Raw genomic sequence first — 15340 nt, forward strand, 5'->3', positions numbered from 1 at the left:
CGTTTTCCACCTCAGATACCTGCCACTCACTGAGCATCTCAGCGCGGTACACCAGCCAGGTTCAAAAGCCTCTCCGCCACCACTGACACAGCACTCCCCCAGTTTCGGTATCCTTTCACTTGAACAAAGCCCTCAAGCGCATGCTCTGACATAGGAACTGCACCCTAGCAGGGCTCCCTTAGCCGGGCTCTCTCTCCCCGCTCCTCATTTTCCCTGTTGAATCCCAAATTCTAGGGAAAGAGTCAAGCTCTTTAGAAACTCAGTATCTTATGGAGGGAGCTTATCACTTTTCATGTACTTTATTGCCTCAAGTAGGGCTTCCCAGGTGGCTAAATGGTAAAGAAATCACCTGCCAATGCAGGAGACGCAGGCTTGATCCCTGGGTAGGTCCCCTGGAGAAGCAAATGGCAACCCACTCCAGTATTCTTGCCTGGGAAATCCCATGGACAGAGGAGCCTGCAGGTGACAGTCCATGGGGTCGCAAAGAGTCAGACACGACTGAGCTCACAGGGCTTATTGCCTCAAGTAGTTCCCTGGGAACCAAAGGAATCTCCTGCTTTTGTACTCCATGTTTGCACTTCCTTCCATCTTGAAAACCCTTTCAAACTCCTCATATTTTTCCATACCCTCCAAAAACAATCTGGCTTCACTTAAACAAGATACTCATCAGAGTTCTCTGGAGTTTCCAAAGCAAACAGGGCTCTATGAGGGTCCCCATCTATTCCAGGATCCACCTACTCCTTCTACTAATGGTCTCAATGACATGGCCTTGCAAATGCTTAGTGGTTCAAGTTCATCTTTGAAAGGTCAGTTAGGTCAGATTGTGGATGGTATGGAGCAGAGGTTCAGATACAAGAGAGACCAAAATGAAGCCTAATGCTCTTGGGGGATATACTGGAGATGATCCAGCACCAAAGGGCCTTCAAATAGCCAGTTCCATGCTTCAACCCCATGATGAATGCTTTTTTCTCTTGCAAGAGGTTCCTTCCACAGTATGATGAGAACCCAAGGAGTTCGTTTTGGTAGGCTGGCTTCAGGATGGCTTCTGGGCAGTGCTAAGTTTCACAGAGTCCTTACCTGGTTAAATATTTCATCAAATGTTGGTCGTTGTTCTGCAGCCTCAGCCCAGCACTGCTTCATCAGCTGGAGACATTCTGAGGGTGCATGCTCAGGAGGAACCACTGGTCTGTACACTGGAGGAGGCTTCTTAAGTCTTTCTATGATTTCTGTCAGGAAGCAAAAAAAAAAAAAAAAGTCTACAAATTGTGGGGAAAGTACCAAGATTTGGTAAAGATAATTGAGTTTTAACCAAGAATGACGTTGGGCAAGAGAAACCACAAAAAGGCCATCTATTTCACTTTCTCCTTAGGTGGCCTGAATCTAAATTATATCTGAGCAAAGGCTATATCAATCAGTTGAGAAAGGGAGTGAGAAACTATTAATAATTAACTGAGGTATTTGGTATCATTTAAGCAGGCTTCCCTGGTGGCTCAGTGATAAAGAATCTGCCTGCCAATGCAGGAGATGCAGGTTCGATCCCTGGGTCGGGAAAATCCCTTGGAGGAGGAAATGGCAACCCATTCCAGTATTTTTGCCTGGGAAAGCCCATGGACATAGGGCCCTGGTGGCCTACAGTCCATGGGGTTGCAAAGACATGACTTAATGACTAAACAATAACAAAAATCATTTAAGCACAGCTTTGCTCTGCTTATGCTACATATTATTTATGTTTTTATTGAGATATAGTTGATTTACAATGTTGTGTTAATTTCTGTTATATATCATAATTATATATGAAAGTCCCTCAGTTGTGTCTGACTCTTTGCGACCCCATGGATTGTAGCCCACCAGACTCCTCTGTCCATGGAATTCTACAAGCAAGAATATTGGAGTGGGTAGCCATCCCCTTCTCCAGGGGATCTTCCCGACCCAGGGATCAAACCCACGGAGATCAAATCTCCTGCATTGGCAGGCAGATTCTTTACCACTGAGCTACCAGGGAAGCTTATGCTATACAGTGGGACCTTGATATTTATTCATTGCATCAATGATCTGTCTCCTTTCACCCACCCCCAAATATCTAAGCCTTTCAATCCCCACAGGAGACCCAATTAGCCCCCTCTGAAGGCCCAGGTTATGGGCCCTGCCTGGTCTCTAGGCGAAGGGACTTAACACCATTAAATCATTCAGGGCTTCATTGGGATCCTCCTGGCTGCTAGTACTTGACTTCCACTCTGAGTGGAACATTTACTATGTATCAGACTTTGCATGGTCTCTCTGCTTCCAGCCTAGCCTTCTCCAAACCATTCTGAAAACATTAATTTGGCCATGTCACTTCTTTGCTTGAAACCTCTTTATGGATTTTCACTACCCACAGGATAAAATACAAGCCCTGACTATCTCTTCAGCTCATTTCTTATCCCTAGTCCCCTCTTCACACCCTTGACTCTCACATCCTCATCATGAACCAAACCTTGCTGGCACCACCAGTGTGTCTTTCCTACCCTTGCCTTGGCTATAACCCTCCAGCAGTATGACTTTATACCACATAAGAAGTATCACCTAGCTTCCATGAAAGAATTTCAGTTGTTGCCTCTGCTCCTTGTGACATGACACCTTCTGCTCTGCTAACTCAGGCTGGCCCATAGAGTGATGGTTTCTCCACCACATCTCTCACCCTGGCCCCAGTGCAATAGATTCCATGGAAATTGACCCTATGGAGTGCAACTGCCCCACCCAACTCACTAGTACAGGGAGTCTCTATTCTCAGAATACCATCAAGTTCCCTTGTCCCTGTATCAGGATACTGACAATGAACTAGGTCACCTCTGTCCTTAGGCCCATCATGGTTCATGTCCTTGAGGAGCTCATAGTTTAGTTGGAAAGATAAACAAGGACCAGAAATATAAGTGCTCTAGCAGACATATGCACAAGAGAGCACAGAGGGGACATCTATCCCACACTTAAACGGTCAGAGAAGGTTTCCCAGTGAAGGTGACATGAGTTAGATGAGGCAAGGTGGGGAGAAGGCACAGGCAACACATGAGGAGGCACCAAGGTGGGAGAGGTGGTGGTGATTTCAAGGCACTGCCAGTCACATAGCTTAGCTGGAGTATGCGGAATGATAGAAGATAAGCCTAGAGACGCGGCTAGGGACCAGACTGTGTGTCTTATGTGAGGAGACTGGGCTTCATTTAACTTGTGATGAGGAACTGTTGGGGTGGGGGTTTAAGTAGAAATAAAACTTTGGTTGGGGCCAAAGACTACTAAGTATTTTAGGTTTGGTTTGATTTTGCATTTTTAAAATCTTGTATTTTGAAATACATATAGACTTCCAGAAAAGTTGTAAAAAAACTAAAAGTACAATAATTGCCTATATCTCCTTTACTCAGCTTCCCCCTAATGTTAGCAACTTATAAAACCACAGTACAGAGGAAGTTAATATCAGTACAATGCTTATTACTAATCAAGAGTCTTTATTTGAATTTCATTATTTTCCCCCAATATCTTTTTTTTTGTTTTGTTTCACAACCCAATTCAAGATCCATATCATATTTCATTGTTATGTCTCAGTCTCCTCCAGTTTGTGATGGTTCCTCATTCTTTCCCTGTCTTTCATGACTTTGATACTTCTGATGAGTACTGACCAGTCAGAATGCCTCTCAGTTGGGCTATGTCTGATGTTTTCTCATGGTAAGATTGAGGTTATGCATTTGGGGGCAAGAAGACCACAAGGGTGGTACTGTGCCCTTCTCAGTGCATTATGGCAGGGGAGACATGATATTGATGTTCCTTGATCACTTGGTTAAAGCAGTGTTGGCAGGGCCGACTATTTTTCCATTCCTAATTAGTTAATATCTAGTGAGTTCATACTTTTAGAATATGTCAGCATCCTGTTTCCCCTCAAACTTCTGCCTGGTAGCCAAAGATTCTGATGGGAGATAAGGATGAAAGACTATGGCGGGTCACAAGGAAAGAAGGGGAGGATTCTGACATCCAGGAGCATCATGGAGGGGGCACTGAAATCTCTGGCAGGGGGTATCTGAAAGGAATTGTAGGGGGCTGCTAAAAAAAACTAACATAAAAGTCCTGTAGGCTCTTGGCTTCTGTCATAGTTCAGAAAAGGACCAGCTTCTTGGGTGGGGGGATCTCCTTCCAAATGCCTAAAGTGTCCTGGCTCCAAGTCCCACCTGCACACAACACAGGCTGTTTGCAGACCAGCAGGCAGTTAGCACAAACATAGGACCGTGTTCACTCTTTTGGCAAATCACAACAGCCAGGTTGGCCTGATGACCTGGATCATGGTGGGGTCCTGGTACCTTTTTCGCATCTCCTGCTTACCTTTGGCAGGCAGATCCATCATGCAGAATGGGGTGCCCCGGACCATCACTTCCTGCATGATGATGGCAAAGCTATAGACGTCTCCTGCAAAAGAACGTAACCTGCTGCCCCTCGGGGCTCTCAACAGTTCAGGGGCTGTCCACAGCAACTCTGAAAAGAAAGCATTGTGTAATGAATCCAGGGAGAATTAACTGACAGCATTTGCAATGCCCTCGAGGGCTCCAAGGGTGCTGTTTTATTGACTGCTTTATATTTTTATTAAGACAGACTGGCATGCTAGTGCTGCCCTCCCGCCCCCAGGGTCTGAATCTATGAATCTAGGAATTACTCACAGCAAAAGCATACTACTTTCCCCACCCCAGGAGCATTCAGGCAGACATAGCAGAGGTGTGGGGAAGGGCACAGAAGCCCGAAATAGAAAAACTATCTGGTGCTCGCTTTCTTGCTCTGTTGAGCCTGCAAGTAGCAGTTGGCCAGCTTCCAGGGAAAGACGAGTGCACTGCCAGACTGGTTGCCATGGATTTGCTGTGTGCTGAGATCTACATGTGTCTGGTAATTTGAATGTGCTTGGGCTCGGGGATTCACAAGTTGATTTCTCCAGGTCTTAACTGAGGATTAGAAGATCCCCAAGCCTCCTCTATTCCTTGCAGAGCAAAAGGGTGCAGCAATTCCTTCAACTCATTTCCGCAATTATTTATTGAGGATTTACTATGTACCAGGCACTGTGCTAGGGATGGGGCAGTGGCAGAGATGAATTAGACCTTGCCTTTGCCAATGCAGAGTTCATAGACCAGTTGGCAAGACATGCATGTGCACCCCTAACTGCAATACAACAGAGATGGTGATGTGGACCACTGTATAGTGTATGCATAGTCACCCAGTCATGTCTGACTCTTTGTGACCCCATGGGCTGTAACCCATCAGGCTCCTCTGTCCACGGGATTTCCCAGGCCAAGAATACTGGAGTTGGTTGCCATTTCCTTTTCCAAGGGATCTTCCCAACCCAGGGATCAAACCCGTGTCTACTGTGGCTCCTGCATTGGCAGGCAGATTCTTTACTACTGAGACACCTGGGAAGCTCTATAGTGTAAGGAAGGAAATCTATTAAAAGCCAATATTAAGCACCCATTAAAAAAATATAATCTCTGCAGGTGATGCTAGTGGTAAAGAACCTGCCTACCAATGCAGGAGTTATGAGACTCAGGTTTGATACCTGGGTCGGAAAGATCCCTTGGAGGGCACGGCAATCCACCTCCTGTATTCTTGCCTGGAGAATCCCATGGACCGAGGAGCCTGGCGAGCTACAGTCCATAGGGTTGCAGAGTCGGACATGACTGAAGAGACCTAGCACACACATGCATGCTGCTTTCAAAGAGTTATGGCAATCAGAGACTCAGAAATTTGGGGGGAAGGTCCCTTAAGCAATATATAAAGAAATACCGATTAATAATGGGAATGTTTTACATTGAACCATAAGAAATTACTGTTTCTGTAGCTCAAAAAATAGTTCTGTATTGGCAATTCCATGAGATTCGAGCTAATAAAAAAAAAAACTGAGTTGATCAAATTATTCCAGGAAGGCTTCCTGGAAAAGTTAAATCTTAAAGGAGCTTGTTAAGAAGGTCAAGGATGCAGTTTCCTAGAGCTGAGAGGGTAAGGGCTTTGCAGGGAGAGGGAACATTGCGTGCAAAAGAATAAGAGATAGAAAGGAACAAATTGTGGATGTGGGTGATGATAAGCAGATTAGCTTGGCTGAAGAGAAGGGCTCTGTTAAGGAATAATGAGAAATGAGAAATGAGGTTGATGAAGTGGGGAGGGAGGGTCGCTGGAAGAATGAGGGCAGGAGGTGAGAGGCCCCGAGAGCCAAATGAAGGCATTTGGAGTGAATACAAAAGGCAGTAGGGGTGCTGGAGCTGGAGAGGGATTTGATGAAAGTTGTGTTCAGGAAGATTAATCTGGCAACCTGCACAAACTGGATTGAAGAAGGAGAGAGGCTGGAATCAGGGAAACCAGCTAGGAAATTATTGCAGTAAGAGCCAGAGGTGAGGTGCAAGGGGTGACAGCAGCAGGATGAGGACCGAGATATATACGAAAGTTAAAATGGACAAGGAAGGGACAGGGCGCTCCTCCACGGGAGAGAGGTGGAATAAAACAACAGGTTGACAACCAGACAGGGAGGCTGGAGAAGACTGTCTGCTGAGGGTGGGGGTGGCAGGGAAAAGCACTGGCTAACTTTTTAGCTTGTCAAGTTTGGGGTTTTGGGAAGACAGTCCAAAGGACAAGGCCCTAGGAAGCAGGGAGGAGGATAAAAGGTCAGATTATTTTGGTTTGTTGCTGAAACCCAGGAAAGAGAAACTCACCCTGGAAATTCTTATTTGGAGCCCATTCTGAATGGCAACCCACTCCAGTACTCTTGCCCGGAAAATGCTATGGACAGAGGGGCCTGGCGGACTACAGTCCATGGGGTTGCAAAGAGTTGGACACGACTGAGCGACTTCACTTCACTTCACTGATCTAAATGGTGGTCCAGGAAATTCTAGCCTTACCCCAAGCACATACTCATCTCACTTTGTCTTCCAGATGTCCCCAGACTTTGTCCCCCAACTCCCCTGCCCACTCCTGGAGTGTTTTGCCCATCAGTCACCTTGCCTAGGTGAACTGATGCTTGCAAATGAAACTGAAAAGACCGAATAATACTTTAGTCAAAGGAATACATTACTGACCGTGGGATTTCAGGCATATGTTTGGGGGGGGTGGGCAGGGAAAATGGTATGCAGCTGCTTGTTCCTGGCATCCTCTCCCTCTGCACATTTAACAGCACAAGAAGGGAAAAGAGGACACAACGCTCGGTTAAAAAGCTGGGTGATTAAATACAATCATTACCAAACAGTATTTTCAGAGAGCACTTACATGTATGTTGCTAATGACTAAAATGCTTTTTCTGCACTATACTTATGTAATTGAGAGTCGGCAGTAATGAATCCACTTACAACATGCCCCCATCTCCCACTTCCCACTCCAGAGCTCAGTAAGAGCCACTGTCTACCATTAGACTTGAACCCTCAGAAAAAAAAACAAAACTAAAAAAAATCACATTGGCTTGCTTTGTGTTTACTGGAACCAAGGCTAACTCTTAGCCCTGCTATGGTGATAAAATCAACCTTGGAGAGCCAGTGATGTGATACAAGAGAACACAGAGCAAAAGTCAAGAATCCTGGGTTCATGATCTCAACTGGGTCACTAATCAGCTCACCTTCCTAAACCTTGGCTTCCCCGTCTATAAAATGGAAATTGAGCCAGACGATCTAAAAGGCCTTCCAATTGTAAGATTCAATTAGCCCTGTCGTCTAAGGTAGGGAGCAGCAAGTTTCTTGATTTTATTTCTTCCATTCATTTGTTCAACAAACATTTATTCCACCAGGTATGGTGAAAGGCACTGTGGGAGGCAAACTTATCTCTTGCCTTCACAAGACTTATAGTTTAGGGAGGGAGAGAAGACAGGTAATTAAAAATGTGATGCCAACGAAATGTGGTGTTAAAACAAAGTTCAAAGCCTTAAAGGATCATAAAGAGGATAATTTCACCAAGCCTAAGGGATCATAGGAAGCCTCTTGAATCAGTTGAGCCTTCTGGAAGGAGTAGAATTTAGCCAGACTCAGATGAGTGGGTAACAGTGGGAAGGGAAGAGTGTTCCAAGCAATGAACAAGGTATATGTAAAGTTCTGGAAGTAAGAGAGAACCTAGTGCAAATAAACAACTGGAAGGTGGTCAGCACTGCTGGAATATAGAGACAGCGGTTAAGCACAAGAGGTCCTCACGTCAGACCACAAAGGACTTATAAGCCATGTAAGGGAGTTTGAACTTTATCCTAAGAGCAATGGGAAGCCATTCAACGAGTTCTGGCACAGCTGTAACATGATCAGATTTGCAGTTTAGGAAACTCCCTCTGGTTTCGGTGTGTGAAGAATGGATTGAGCATCCAGATTGCCCTTGCAATTTGGAGAATGGAATGAAAGTGTAAGAGGGAGAAACAGGGAAAGAGACAGACACAGTACGTCAAAAAAACAAAAACAAACAAGAAACCACTGCAGGTACCCTGTCCTTACTCTAAAACTAGAGTTTCTTAAGCTTGAAAGTTGCCAACCTGTGAGTTAAATGGAATTCTAGGAAGCTGGACATTGTGTTTTATTTTATAGGTGAGTAATTTTGACAGGAAGATAAGTACTTCCCACTCAGCAGCTGTCATCCCAACATCCTAGTCCTAACACTGGGCAACTACTCCAAGATTTCAAATTGGGATTAGCCAAATAATAACCATATGACTCAGTTGTCAACAAGAACAGGTCCACAGAGAAAATAGAGGGAAGAAGAGACAGAGACAGAGAGAGACATAAAGAAAGACAATAGCACATGTTTCTATTGTGATTACCAAGAGCTTCAAGTCCTTTAAAGCACTGATGGTCAGAGAAAGAGGAAATTGTTATTAAATGTTTTCATTTAGCTTGGTATAGGAGCTAGTCTTCAGAAGATCTGAACTGATGCTGCTAAGTAGGTACACAATTTGAGCAAATCTTGAGACTCAGTTATCTCATTTGTAAAATGGGTGAGTTGGACCAGATGACTCCCTAAAGGTTCATATTCCACTGGCTTTATTAAGCGCAAAAATGATGTCACTGATGACTGGACTGTGTCTCTATCTGTGCGTGTGTCCCTGTGTGCCCTTCAGTCTTCATTTCTCCTATAAAGTCAGCAATTTTAAAAGTTTTAACACCAAAGATTCTTTTAAGAATATGAGTATATGTTGTCATTTTGCATCTCTCTCTGTCTCTTTTGGGTTGTCTGCTTTTTCATTTTTGTGTTATTTCCCCTCTTCCCCCTTGCAATACTGCTTAAAACATTAATGTGCTAATTTCCTGCTAAATAAATGTGCTATTTATTTAACCCTATTCATTTTCTCTCCTTACATCTTTTTCTTTCTTCCTTCCTCCTTTCCATCAGTTCATTCCCTCCTAGCCCTGAAGTCTCAGATTTCTCCTGTTTCTTTGATCTGTTGTGACCCCTACAGGCATTGTCTGGTGCTGCCAAGGGTACACCAAATAGAAGACAAAAACACAATATGGGCATTACAGCCATGCCTACTGATTTCCTAGAAGGCCATAGTTCCGACTGACGCCATCCCACACAACCCATGGAGCATTTACTTGCTGGGGGGCCCCCTCCTTGCTTCTTCTCTCTAGACAGAGACAGTGAGAGTAGGCTTTAGTGACATCCCATTCCAGAACGGGCTTTGTGGGAGTCCAACTACCAAATTACCTTCCATTCAATCTGACAAGTATTTATTGAGCACCTACTGTGTGCCTAGCACACAGCAAGTTCCTCCAGGGACACCTGGGGTCTCCACACAATATAACCTAATCCTACCACAGCAGGAATTCAACATTATTGCACTGGCTTTGTTCAGAAGGCTGGGCTGTGTGGAGATTACGGCCTGCAGATTTCATTCAACTCCTTTGGCTTGGAAATGAGGCTGATTTTCAACAAAAGTGAGGAGTTGAATCAGCCTGAGGCTTTAATCCAAGGCATGCTCTCTTGTGAACTTCGGAGTACCTTGTGTGCGTCACAAGGGCACAATACATTGCTTACCTTCCACAGAAGGTTCCTCTTGGGAGAGTCTTAGCATTTCCAAGATGTCATTAAAGCCATAATCTGTCACTTTGAGTACAAAACGCCCATCCACCACACAGTTCCGAGACTTCAGCCTCCCATGAGCAAACTCTCTGTGGTGTAAGTACTTCATGCCCTGCAGATGATACAAACAAGATTTATTTAGCAACTTACTTAACTGTTTTGTGCTTTTAGAGCCACTTTCTGAGATTGTTCACAGCTACTATGTTCTGGAATTCAGTTTTTTTCTCTTATATGCAGGCAAAGTAAAACTTTTGACAAGAGTTGTTTCTAGGTCCCTTTTAGCACTAAAATTTTACACTCTGAAGAAGAATCATATTTTGTGGATGTAAAGAACTGTATGTTATGGCAAGATTTATTGACATTTCAAACACAGGATGGATCTATACACATATAATTGCCAAGAAATGGAAGATTCTGATTTTCCCCCCAAGGTCTAGCCCAACTCTCATCCACTACTGGTAGGAATGGAAACTGACACAGCCTTTTGGGTGGGTAATTTGGAAACAGTAATCAAAATTGAAAGTATGCATATATACCCTGTGACCTGGGAATTTTACTTCTCCAAATGCTTGCACATGTACACAAGGAGACACACACAAGAATGTTCTTTGCATCTCTGCATTATATTATATAATTGGATATATAATAAATAGCTATCAAGAAGGGATGTCCAAATCATGGTACATCCAAACTATGAAATATTTTGCAACAGCTAAAAAAATAATAAGACAAACCTGTATGTACTAATAGGGAGCCATATCTAAGTCACAAAGTAAGTGAAAAAGAGGAAGTTGCAGAACTATGTGACAGTATGTATTTTAAAGAGCAAACAAAATCTATAATGTATGTAAATACACACAAAATGAATTGCAAGGCTAATCACCAAACTGTGATTAGCAGTGATGAAGTTGGAGGGAGGATATGAAAGAGGGTTGAGTAATTGTCAATACTTTTCCCATATATATTTATATCATTCAACTTTCAAATTTAATTGAATACATTATTTTTATAAATAGAATTATTTTATGTTCATAATTTATATAAAATATATAACTTTCATAAAATATAGAAGTGTATAAAATATATGCAATTTATTTTATGTGTCTTTATAATTTAAAATAGATGATGAAAAAGAAAGCTGAATACTACTTACTTCTGCAGTTTGTTTGGCAATCTTACATGACATTCAAATGTGATGTACCAGGACTTTTTCAGATGACTTTAATCATTCAAAACAAATTCACCCATATTCTAGTGCAGTAATCTCAGGATTGTTTATGCTGAGTCCTTTTCAGTATCTGGCTCTATTTTGCAACTTGACACTCCTTTGTATTTGTACACTTTACATCTTGCACCCTGGAAATTCTGTAGTCCCCAGTACTTCCAAGCAGAGTCTACAGTGGGTGAGATTTCTCCCAAGATGCTTGGGTTTCATTCATCATGGGCCTCAGAGAACTCATTTAGAGGACTCTCCCTTAACTCATGGGACTTTGCTCACGGAGTGAGTGGACAAAGTATTAGAATAGGAATTAGGAGATTTAAATTATATTATCAGCTCTGTCACTGGTTGATAAACCAGCTGGTTGATAAATATTTATTGAGCACCTACTATGTGTGGTAGACACTATATTTTTAAAAAAAACACCTCATTTTGCTTCTCAGAGCCTCCATAAAAGGAGGCTAATGACAATTCTTTTATGCAAAATTGGAACGAGATAATGTCTATAAAGCTACCTTAAAAAGGGTTAGGCCACAATACAAGGGTCAAGACTCTGATTAACATACAGAAAGCTCAACCAGTCATTGATTATCCAGATCAGCTCACTACAGGTGCACACAGACACAATTTTTATATCATTTCAGGGATTTCATGGATTCCACTGGAATCCATGCACACATGGACCCATCTGTGAACCCCACTGACTGTTAACAGTCCTGGCCTCTGAGAATGGAAGTGCTGCCTGATAGAACCAATGGTCTTTTTGGTCTTATAGAGTTCCACATCTATAACTATGGCATAGAACTATGCAAAGACCTATCACCTATTTCTAAACTGAACCACCTTTTAGAAGGTGAAAGCCAGGAGATGGGGCTAAGCAGAACTAAACAGCCCAGGAATGAGCCCATCCCCACGTCCAGAAAGCAGAGAAATGGGATGGAAGAGGAGTGCTTAAGGCAGAAGAGTGCTCAATGGCTATAGCCATGCGTGCTCAGTCACTTCAGTCATATCTGACTCTTTGTGACCCCATGGACTGTAACCTACCAGGCTCCTCTGTCCGGTTCTCCCAGTAAGAATACTGAAATGCATTGCCATGCCCTTATCCAGGGGATACTCTCCACCTATGGATCAAACCCACATCTCTTGCGTCTCCTGCACTGGAGACAGATTCTTTACCCACTGAGCCACCTGAGAAGCCCAATGGCTATAGGAAGTACAGATAAATCTGGCCCTCAAATTGGTAGTGGGGGGAACAAACAAATTTTTTCTTTATCAGGACCTTATAACAGATTATATATAAATAGTTAACAAATAAGAAAGGTGCTGTGAGAAGAGGTGGGGGCCAACACAGGGAAGGAAGGTGGAGGGGTGATCCAAGGAAAATGACCGAAGGAAAATAAAACATCCCAAAATATTGAAGTTCTAATCTATGGGGAAAATCTTGGATTTTCAGTCTTTCCATTAACCTTGATGAGATCCAGCAGGAGTGATGATTTAAACATCCAATCTAGTTTCACATCCTGATTCATCAGTATGTCTTCCAGGCTCCTTCGGGAACAGAATTCTGTCACAATGGCAAACATCCCCGAATCATAGAAGAAACCCACCAAAGGGTTAATATTCTCATGACGCAGGTCCTTCATCTGGAAACAGAGGGAGAGAAGAGAGTCACAGCTGTTCTGTCTCAGTTGGGAGTTGGGGCCTTCTTCCTGTTTCTTTAGGGACTCTGACAGAGTGGAGCTCAGTGACCTAGGAATACTAAAAAGTTAGTACAGTAAGAGGTGGAATAGATTGTCTTTCTGTGAATATTTATCTAGGCAGCATCTATTAAAATAAATAGCTTCTATAAACATCAGGCCAAAGTTCATAAAATTTGTTTCAGAAGAAATATTTAGAATTTGGACAACATTTTGCTTTTGCATTCGTTCATTTTTTTCACTAACATGAGAAACATTTAGGGTGTCCCAACAATGTCCAAGGCATTGGACTGCATGCTAGTGATACAAAGATAAACAAATTGAAATCAATGTCCTGAAAGGGCTCACATTCAAAGAGAGGTGATAGACAAACTGACTGATGCATTTCCATGTGAAATGAGTTCTTATCGAAGGGAGAGCAGGATGCTGGTGGAGCTCAGATGGGAAGTGTTTAATTTAGCCTTGGAGATCAGAGAAGGCTTCCCTGAGGAGGTAATGTCTTAACCATCATGAAGGGCAAGTAAGAGCTGACCACATGAAGGTAACATGGTGGCAGGGGGCGGGGCAGCCAAGAGAAAGAGCATGTCATGCTGAGGAAACTGCAACAGGTTTAGGGTGGCCAGAACACAGTGTAAGGGAAAGAATATGAGGCACGAGGCTGGAGAGATAGACAAGAGCCACATCCTGTGCAGCTTTGAGAACTCTACTATAGAATTTAAAATTAACATTATGGGCACTAAACAATTGTTATCTATTATTATTACTATTTAATGGGGGATGAGAGAGAAAAGGGCTCCATGATTACTTCTAGATTTCTTCTTGGATTCCTGGATAGATGGCTGTGCTATACCTCAATATAAGGAATTCAGGAGGTTTAGTAGTGAATATGTTGGTTCAGTTGAACTCAGTTCAGTTGCTCAGTCGTGTCCGACTCTTTGCAACCCCATGAATCGCAGCACACCAGGCCTCCCTGTCCATCACCAATTCCCGGAGTTTACCCAAACTCATGTCCATCGAGTCGGTGATGCCATCCAGCCATCTCATCCTCTGTTGTCCCCTCCCCATATTCCCTTTACCTTACCGTGCATCTCCCAGCTGCTGTAAATGTTAGCTGATCATTCACAGTTGCTCCATTGTCTTGAAAATTGTCCTAGAGCCCAACCCAAAGGGGAGCTATCTTACTTGAAATGTTAGAGCCCACCCACAGATCCCAGGTAATGATTGACTGAGTGGGAGTGGTACAAAAGTTCAACTCCCTAAGCCTCAAAGGGGGACTCATGGTATAACTTGTGTGGCAGTATTTCTCCCATAGGCTCATAGTGAAGCTAGTCTCAAGCTGAGATCACATACTTGCTGAGCTTTTACTTCTGCCTTATTCTGCATTCCACTCCCTTTCTCTTGAGAGCATTCTTTCAATGAGGCATTTGAACAAGAATTCCCATCTCAGGCTCAGCTTTTAGAGAATCTGACCTAAGAGAGTGGGAAAACAAATTTTGGGTGATGAGGAAGACTGATTAATTCAGTTTGAGACATGTTAAGAATAAAGGGCCTGTGGACCATCAAGTTGGAAATATTTCAAAGACGGTTGGAGATAATCAGAGTTTGAAGCTCAGGAGAAAAGTGTGTTCTGGATAAATAGACCTGGGAATTGTAAACATGTAAATGGCAGATGAAATTAATGGGAGTGAATGAGATAACTCAAGGAAGTATATAGAATAAAAAGAAAAGGGGGGAATTTCAACATTTAAAGGATGGGGAAAGGAAGAATATCCCACATTAACACCTAGAAATGAGACTAAAGAGAAAGGCTTATTTAGAACATTATGAACACCACAAGAAGAGTTTCAGGAAGGTGAGATAAATGTTGGAAGGAATTTCAGGAAAATGTGATAAATACCAGAAAGGTCAAGTAAGATGAGAACAACTACACCTAGACACATCATAATCAAACTCTTAAAATCTAAAGATAAACTTTTGCAGGCAGTCAGAGAATATACAGAAACCTCTTCATCATTAAAAAAAAGTTAGAGTCAAAGGGACATGTGAAAAAACCTTCAGGTAATATCAAATTCAACGGTAAAACATTAAATTCTTTCCCTCTAGAGTCAAGAGTAAGACAAGGATGTCTTCCTTCACCATTTCTACTCAGTATTGTAAATCAGTATCAAAACATTGGTGAGAAGATTTAAAGAAAACTTAAGCAAAGATCTGTACCACATTAATGGACTGGAAGACTCAATATCGTTAAGATATCCATTTTCCCTAAATTGATTTATAAATTCATATAACTCCCCATGAAAAATTCCAGAAGGGTTTATTAAAGTAATAGACTAGTAGATTTAAGAACTTATTGAAAATTAAAATGAACTATTCTAACAAAAACAATCTTACAAAA

General features: G+C 42.6%; 1 protein-coding gene across 1 annotated transcript in view; it reads right to left on the reverse strand.

Annotated features, from left to right (window-relative positions):
* The window catches only part of GUCY2F (guanylate cyclase 2F, retinal), a 105694-nt gene that overhangs the window by 24112 nt on the left and 66242 nt on the right, over positions 1-15340 (reverse strand). The window contains exons 9-12 of the mRNA XM_043896707.1: positions 12715-12891; positions 9985-10141; positions 4342-4491; positions 1078-1226 (exon numbers count right to left, since the gene is read on the reverse strand). Of these exons, the coding sequence (XP_043752642.1) occupies positions 1078-1226; positions 4342-4491; positions 9985-10141; positions 12715-12891 (633 nt within the window). The remainder of the gene's footprint in view (positions 1-1077; positions 1227-4341; positions 4492-9984; positions 10142-12714; positions 12892-15340) is intronic.

Source organism: Cervus elaphus, chromosome X, assembly GCF_910594005.1.
Source record: "Cervus elaphus chromosome X, mCerEla1.1, whole genome shotgun sequence".
Classification (NCBI taxonomy): domain Eukaryota; kingdom Metazoa; phylum Chordata; class Mammalia; order Artiodactyla; family Cervidae; genus Cervus; species Cervus elaphus.